Source organism: Scyliorhinus torazame, chromosome 5 (genome assembly GCF_047496885.1).
Source record: "Scyliorhinus torazame isolate Kashiwa2021f chromosome 5, sScyTor2.1, whole genome shotgun sequence".
NCBI lineage: Eukaryota > Metazoa > Chordata > Chondrichthyes > Carcharhiniformes > Scyliorhinidae > Scyliorhinus > Scyliorhinus torazame.
In genome coordinates, this window is record NC_092711.1 from 107361077 (window position 1) to 107369939 (window position 8863).

The 8863-nt window shown below is 47.3% G+C and overlaps 1 protein-coding gene across 4 annotated transcripts; it reads left to right on the plus strand.

The window, feature by feature from the left end:
* The first annotated feature begins 295 nt into the window (after positions 1–295).
* On the plus strand, positions 296–6510 carry LOC140421635 (uncharacterized). 4 transcript variants are annotated; one of them, XM_072506431.1, is made up of 3 exons: positions 296–375; positions 3508–3630; positions 5306–6510. In XM_072506431.1, the coding sequence occupies exon 3, from the start codon at positions 5413–5415 to the stop codon at positions 6364–6366; it is 954 nt and encodes a 317-aa protein (XP_072362532.1). In that variant the 5' UTR covers positions 296–375; positions 3508–3630; positions 5306–5412; the 3' UTR covers positions 6367–6510. The 4 variants fall into 4 exon arrangements, with proteins under 4 accessions (XP_072362532.1, XP_072362529.1, XP_072362531.1 ...); XM_072506428.1 differs by having other exon boundaries at positions 3508–3623; XM_072506430.1 differs by having other exon boundaries at positions 350–369; positions 3508–3623.
* Positions 6511–8863: the final 2353 nt, after the last annotated feature.

The window sequence follows — 8863 nt, forward strand, 5'->3', positions numbered from 1 at the left end:
AGAGTGAAGCAGTTTGCTGGACATTCTGTCATGAAGAAACGTTTCAAAAATGTTGCCCCCAACAATGATGGCCACTGAGCCTGCCTCTGCTGCCCAATAAAGATGGTGGGTCCGCATGCGCACTGCTGCTGGTGATCCAAAGAAGGATGCCGAGGGCGCATGCGGACTACTGCTAGTGCGCCAAAGAAGGATGCCGAGGGCGCATGCGCACTTCTGCTAGTGATCCAAAGGATGCCAAGGGCGCATACCCACTGCTGCCACGAACCCAATATTGAGATGGCGCATGCGCACGTCTGCCAGAGCCAAATAAAGATGACGTTAGCTTAATCTTGTCTGTAACAAAGCTGCAGCTCGCGCTCAGATCCCCAGGTACCGGTAGGTTATTTTTCCGGATTTTTGGTCTATATAACATGTACACGAAGCGTGCCTAACGACCCTCCTGATTCATCTCTCTCTCCGTCCCGCCATTCCCACCTTCACGGATTGTGGATCCGAGATAGAACCTTTTGCTGCCTCGCCATTAATCACATTGCGCATGCTTCACTCAGCCCAGTCCCGCCTCATCATTCGCGCTGATTGGTTGGAGGACCAGTCGCTCCCGACCGGTCCTCCGGATCTGTCCACTCTTCGCCTATTGGTTCGGTGCTGCCGTCAATCACTCCGCGCGTTGTGATGTGTCAGGTGAGAGGTCAGTGTCGGGGAGGGGAACGGACGGACGGGGTTTACAAACAACAGAGCGGCCCCAGAGCCGAACAATGAACATTCTCCACTCTCACTGTCCACCGCTTCCGGCTTCTCTGCACAAACAACCTCACAGAGACCAGAGGGGGGGGGGGGGACACTGACCCAGACCCAGACCCAGTGACCATGTCACTGCATTAGAGGAAAAGACTAATGGCACCCCTCCTGTTCAAAAAGGCAGAAAGTAGGAAAATAGTTAGTTTAATGCCTGTTGTTGGGAAACTGCTGGAATCCTCACATCCTCTTAAAAGTACCTGGATGAAGACTGGCAGGTCATAACATTCAGGGCTATGGGCCAAGTGCTGGCAAATGGGATTAGGTAGGTGGGTCAGATTTTGATGTGTTGATGCAAACTCGATGGATCAAAGTGCCTCTTCTGCACTTTTGCTGATAATACAAAGTTTGGTGGCATCGTAGACAGCATTGATGACAACATAAAACTGTAAGAAGATAATGATAATAATAATTGCTTATTGTCACAAGTCGGCTTCAATGAAGTTACTGTGAAAAGCCCCTAGTCACCACATTCCGGCGGCTGTTCGGGGAGGCCGCTGCAGGAATTGAACCTGCGCTGCTGGCATTGTTCTGCATTACAAGCCAGCTATTTAGCCCACTGTGCTAAACCAGCCCCGATTGACAGATATTGACAGACAAGGTGAATGGCCAAGATTGTGGCAATGTAAACAAGTGTGAGGTTATCTGTTTTGAACCAAAAAAGGTTAGAGCTGAGTACTTTTTAAATGGAAAGGGGTTAAATACAGTGGGTGCCCAAAGAGACTTGGGGTTCATGGATAGAATCTACAGCACGCAAACAGGCCCTTCGGCCCAAACTGGTCCATGCTAACCAAAAGGTCCATCTAAGCTAACCCAATATCCCTCTGAACCTTTCCTATCCATGTATCTGTCCAAATGCCTTTTCAATGTTGCCAATGCCCCTGCCTCAACCACTTCCTCCGGCAGCTCATTCCACATACGTACCACCCTCTGTGTAAAACCGTTGCTCCTTAGGTTCCCATTAATTCTTTCCCCTCTTAACTTAAACCAAAGTCCTTTAGTTCTCAATTCCCCAACCCTGAGAAAAAGACAGAGCATTCACCCTATCCATGCCTCTCATGATCTTATACATCTCGATAAGATCACCCCTCAGTCTCCTACGCTCCAAAGAAACAGGTCCTGGCCTGTCCAATCTCTCCCTATAACTCAGTCCCTTGAGTCCTGGCAATATCCTTGTAAATCTCTTCTGCACTCTCTCCAATTTAATAACATCTTTCCTGTAGCAAAGCAACCAAAACTGAACACAATACTCCAGGTGCGACCTCACCAACATCCTGTACAACTGCAACATAACTTCCCAACTTCTATACTCAATGCCCTGACTGATGAAGGCCAAAAGCCTTCTTCACTGCCCTATACACCTGTGACTCCACCTTTAGAGAACCGTGCATCTGAACTCCAAGGTCCCTCTGTTCCATGGTATTCCCTCAGGCCCTACCATTCAATGTGAAAGTCCTACCTTGATTTGACTTTCCGAAATGCAACTCCTCAAACTTACTGTATTGAACTCCATTTGCCATTTCTCGGCCCACTTCCCCAGCAGATCAAGATCCAGCTGCAATTTTTAATAACCTTCCTCACTGTCTACAATATCACCTATTTTAGTGTCATCTGAAAACTTACTGATCAAGCCTTGTACTTTCTCATCCAAGTCATTGATATAGATAACATTCAGCAATCTCTTAGTTACAAATCTCCTGGTTACTTATCTCCTAGTTACTAATCTAGCTACAACCCGACTTAGTTAATTACTCTGATGTCACGTTTCAGTTTTTGCCCCCAGTCCAGATACCCAACAGGTAAGTTTTTTATACTTACTGATGGCAGCAGGGTGGCGCAGTGAGTAGCACTGCTGCCTCACGGTGCTGAGGTCCCAGATTCGATCCCGGCTCTGGCTCACTGTCCATGTGAAGTTTGCACATTCTCCCCGTGTTTGTGTGGGTTTTGCCCCCACAACCCAAAAGGATGTGCAGGATTGGCCACGCTAAATTGCCATTTAATTGGAAAAATGAATTGGGTACTCTAAATTTGAAAAAAAAAAATTATAGTTACTATTCCGAAGCTCCACCTTTCTGATTCGCACCAACTCCGCTCCCTGCCGACTAGGCCATGAATCCCTGAGGTAAGTTATTTATATTTACTGTTCCGAAGCTAATCCTCCCCGGATTCACATCAACTCTGCTCCCTGCCGACTAGGCCATTAATCCCCGAGGTTATTTATACTGACTGTTTCGAAGCTGCTCCTCCCCGGATTCGTACCAACTCCGCTCCCTGCCGGCTAGGCCGTGAATCCCTGAGGTAAGTTATTTATATTTCCTGTTCTGAAGCTCCTCCTCCCTGGATTCGCCCCAACTCCGCTCTCTGCCGGCTAGGCCGTGAATCCCTGAGGTAAGTTATTTATGTTTACTGTTCCAAAGCTCCTCTCCCCGAGTTCACACCAACTCCGCTCCCTGCGTTGGTGAGATTCATCCCTGGGTGTCTGGAAAATCATTAGGACAGTAACTGTCCTGTAAGGTAATGAATCCTTTTGCTTCCCATTTGGCCGAGGAAGGCAGTGTGTCACAAGGATGGATGTGTTGACCGATTAATAGCTGGAGGATGGGGGCAGGTCATGTGATCAAACCTCCAGGAATACATTCAATCAAGTTGATGAGGAGAGAATGTTGTAAATTTTTATCCTAAACTGACAGTGAGGTTTCTGTAAATTGACAGGATAATGGAAGTGGAGGTTGAACAGACTGGAAACGCAAACCAAATGTCACATCGCGATCTGACAGAATCACTCGATTCACCAGAACCTGAATTTCAGCAGCATCTGGGTGTGGAAGGTAAAAGGTTTGTCTGTTCTGTCTGTGAGGGAAGAGTTAAGGTCTCAGTGTGACTGGAAAAGCACCGAGATTCACAAACCCTGGTTAGACCAAACGTGGAGAACTGTGTTCAGTTCTGGACAACAAACCTGAGGAAGGATAGAATGGCCTTGGAGGGAGTGTAGCACAGATTTACCTGAGTGATATCTGAATACCCCGGGGTTAAATTACAAAACTAGATTACACAAGAGTCAGAGACATGATGCCACAAAGAAGGGCAATCGGCCCATTGAGTCCATGCTAGCTCTCTGGAGCAATCCAGTCAGTGCCATTCTCCTGCTCTCTCCCTGTATCCTCGCAGGTTATTTCCCCTCAGATGTCTATCCAATTTCCTGTTGAAATCAAATCATTCATTGTGTCTATTTTCAAACTCCCTCATAGGCAGGTCATTGCCGTTCGCTGTGTAAAAACATAAATCTCATATCACCTCATATCTCCTGTACCTTTTACATACAAACTAGGATCAGGCCACTCGGCCCCTCGAGCCTGATCAGCATTCAATAAGATTGCGGCTGATCTCATTCTAACCTCAACTCCACATCCCTGATGACCTTTCACCCCCTTGCTCATCAAGAATCTATCCAGCTCTGCCTTAAAAATATTCAAGGACTCTGCTTCCGCTGCCTTTTAAGGACGTGAGTTCCAAAGTCTTACAACCCTCGAGAATGAAAAATCCTCATCTCCATCTGAAATGGGTGACCCCTCACTTTGCAACAGTGACACCCTCGTTCTTGATTCTCCCACAAGAGGAAACATCCTCTCCACATCCACAGACCCCTCAGGATCTTATATCGTTCAATCCAGGTTTTACCCAAAACTTTTAATCTGTGTCCCGGCTGCTTGGACGATCAGTGAATGGAAACAGAGTTTCTTTGTCCACCCGATGGAAATCTGGCATAATCTTGTGTTCCTGAATCAAATCTCCCCTCAACCTCCTTTGCTGGAACCATTCTGGTAAATCTCCTCTGCACCTTCTCAAGAACCTTCACAATCTTCCTGAAGAGTGGTGACCAGAGCTTTATAAAGATTCATAGAATAGAATTAGAACCATAGAATTCCATCAGTGCAGAAGGGGGCCATTCGAGTCTCCACTGATTCTCTGAAGGGTCATCCTGCCTCGGCCCACACCCCTGCCCTGTCCCTGTAACCCCATAGCCCCACCTAACCTGCACAACCCTGGACACGAAGGGGCAATTTATCAAGGCTAATCCACCTAACTTTCCCTTTGGACTTTTGGAGGAAACCTGAGCACCGGGTGGAAGCCCACACAGACACGGGGAGAAAGTACAAACTCCACACAGTCACCAAGGCCGGAATTGAACCCGGGTCCTTGGTGCTGTGAGGCAGCAGTGCTAATCACTGTGCCACCAGAAACATAGTTTTGGTAACAATATTACTGTTGATGAAGCTCAAGATCGAATTTGCTTTGCCAACTACTCTCTTGATATCCCTCTTCACCTCTTTCTCTCCTCCCAAAGAGGCCAGTTGGGTTTTTATGACAATGCAGTAGTTTTCATGGTCACTTTTTCCCAGTGCCGGCCCCACAAATGAACAGATTCATTCAGCTGAATTTCACAACCTGACTTTGTGTTTTTGTGGGTTCTCTCTCACTCCCTATTTTCTGTTTTCAATCCGTTTCACAGGGTGTGCGAAGGGGAGACTTCAAAGTCCGGAAACTCAAACCAAACATCACATCAGGATCTGACAGAGTCCTCAATTTATCATTGCTGAATATCATCGGATTTTGAACATGGAAGGAAAAGGCATCATTCACAGTGGGGAGAAACCATACATGTGTTGTGTGTGTGGACGAGGATTCAGTCAATCATCAGGCTTCATGAAACACCAATGCAGTCACACTGAGAACAAATCCTGGAAATGTGCGGACTGTGGGAAAAGATTCACTTCCCCATCCAAGCTGGAAACTCATCGACGCAGCCACACTGGAGAGAGACCATTCACCTGTTCCAAGTGTGGGAAGGGATTCACTAAGTTATCCCACCTGCTGAGACACCAGCGAATTCACACTGGGGAGAGACCATTCACCTGCTGCAAGTGTGAGAAGGGATTCACTGACTCATCGGCCCTGGAGACACACCAGCTAATTCACACTGGGGAGAGACCATTCACCTGCTCCCAGTGTGGGAAGGGATTCACTCAGTCATCCAGTCTGTCCACACACCAGCGAGTTCACTCTAGGGAGAGACCATTCACCTGCTCAGAGTGTGGGAAAGGATTTAGTAATTTGTCCAACCTGCTGAGACACCAGCGAGTTCACACTGATGAGAGACCATTTCAATGTCCAGACTGCGGGAAGTGCTATAAAGGTTCTGGGGATCTGATGCGCCATCAACGTGTTCACACTGACGAGAGTCCGTTCAGGTGCTCTCACTGTGGGACTGGTTTCAGGCACTCATCTAACCTCACTGTACATCAGCGAATTCACACTGGGGAGAGGCCATACACCTGCTCCAAGTGTGGGAAGGGATTCACTCAGTCATCTGACCTGCAGAAGCACCAGCGAGTTCACACTGGGGCGAGGCCATTCACCTGCTCCGAGTGCGGGAAGGGATTCACTCTGTCATCCAACCTGCAGAAGCACCAGCGAGTTCACACTGGGGCGAGGCCATTCACCTGCTCCCAGTGTGGGAAGGGATACACTCAGTCATCCCACCTGCTGAGTCACCAAATAGGCCATAAGTAACCACAGTGAATGGGTTTTGCTGTTAACTCACATTCAGGACTGAACCATGTTCATTTGGGTCTTTTCTGCTGATAACAAACTCCAGCCCATTTACAGGGGCTAATATTCTGGCTAAAAATCAAAATAAATTAAGTCTGTGTGAAATGCACAGTGTGTTGAAACTTTTTAATATCTCTGACACAAATTAGTTCCTTTTGAAGTCCTCCAGCTCTCCCCTGTCTCTTCCATCCTCATCTCCACCTGTGAGGAGCTCATGGAACTTCTTTGTGACTGAGATTGAGTGAATCCGATCAGCTGCCTCTGCTGCTTCCCTCCTATTGGAGGGGAATTTCTGTGTTTTACAATGTATACCGAATTATAGAACAGTACAGCACAGAACAGGCCCTTCGGCCCTCAATGTTGTGCCGAGCTTTGTCCGAAACCAAGATCAAGCTATCCCACTCCCTGCCATTCTGGTGTGCTCCATGTGCCTATCCAATAACCGCTTGAAAGTTCCTAAAGTGTCCGACTCCACTGTCACAACAGGCAGTCCATTCCACACCCTAACCACTCTCTGATTAAAGAACCTACCTCGGACATCCCTCCTATACCTCCCACCACGAACCTTATAGTTATGCCCCCTTGTAACAGCTACACCCACCCGAGGAAATAGTCTCTGAACGTCCACTCTATCCCCCTCATCATCTTATAAACTTCTATTAAGTCGCCTCTCATCCTCCTTCGCTCCAATGAGAAAACCCTAGCTCCCTCAACCTTTCCTCAAAAGACCTACCCTCCAATCCAGGCAGCATCCTCATAAATCTCCTTTGCCCCCTTTCCAATGCTTCCACATCCTTCCTACAATGAGGTGACCAGAACTGCACACAATACTCCAAATGTGGTCTCACCAGAGTCCTGTACAGTTGCAGCATAACCCCACGGCTCTTAAACTCAAGCCCCCTTCTTCACGGCTCTATCCACTTGAGTGGCAACCTTCAGAGATCTGTGGACATGAACCCCAAGATCTCTCTGTTCCTCCACATTCCTCAGAACCCTGCCGTTGACCCTGTAATCCGCATTCAAATTTGTCCTACCAAAATGAATCACCTCGCACTTATCAGGGTTAAACTCCATGTGCCATTTTTCGGCCCAGCTCTGCATACTATCATTGTTTCTTTGCAGCCGACAACAGCCCTCAACCTCATCCACTACTCCACCAATCTTGGTGTCATCAGCAAATTTACTGACCCACCCTTCAACCCCCTGCTCCAAGTCATTTATAAAAATCACAAATAGCAGAGGACCCAGCACTGATCCCTGTGGTACACCGGTGGTAACTGGTCTCCAGTCTGAAAATGTTCCATCCACCACCATCCTCTGTCTTCCATGTGATAGCCAGTTACTTATCCAATTGGCCAAATTTCCCTCTATTCCACACCTCCTTACTTTCTTCATGAGCCGACCATGGGGAACCTTATCAAACGCCTTACTGAAATCCATGTATACAACATCAACTGCTCTACGTTCATCTGCACACTTAGTTACCTCCTCAAATAATTCAATCAAATTTGTGAGGCAAGACTTACCCTTCACGAATCCTTATTGACTATCCCAGATTAAGCTGCATCTTTCCAAATGGTCATTAATCCTATCCCTCAGGACCTTTTCCATTAACTTACCGACCAACGAAGTAAGACCAACCGGCCTATAATTACCAGGGTCATTCCTATTCCCTTTTTTGAATAGAGGAACAACATTTGCCACTCTCCAGTCCTCTGGCACTATCCCCATGGACAGCGAGAACCCAAAGATTAGAGCCAAAGGCTCTGCAATCTCATCCCTTGCCTCCCAAAGAATCCTAGGATATATCCCATCTGACCCAGGGGACTTGTCGATCCTCAGGTTTTTCAAAATTGCTAATACATCTTCCCTTAGAACATCTACCTCCTCCATCCGACCCGCCTGTATCACACTCTCGTCCTCAAAAACATAGCCCCTCTCCTTGGTGAACACTGAAGCAAAGTATTCATTCAACACCTCTCCTATCTCTTCTGACTCCATGCACAAGTTCCCACTACTGTCCTTGACTGTGCTAACCACTAGGCTACCGTGCTGCCCAGGTTCGATGTTTCATTACCATTTCTGTTTTAAAACCCCCAAAATCATGCCACATTGCCATGAAGATGGACTGTGGTGGTTACATGGTTCTTTTGTTTAATTTATCTCAGTGCTTCTCACAGAAGAAAACTATCAGGGTATGAGGGGCAAGTTGTCTGAGGTACACTGGGAACTACATTAAATAGTGTGGCGGGAGACAGGCAATCACTAATGTTTAAGGAATTATTGCAGATTTACACGGGGCTCGGTTAGCTCAGTTGGCTGGATGGCTGGTTTGTGCTGAGTGACACCAACAGCACAAGTTAAATTCCCATACCGGCTGAGGTTAGCCATGGATTGTGTCAGTATTTATGCTCCACATGAGCCTCCACCCACCCCTCTACATCTCCCCCATCAGCAT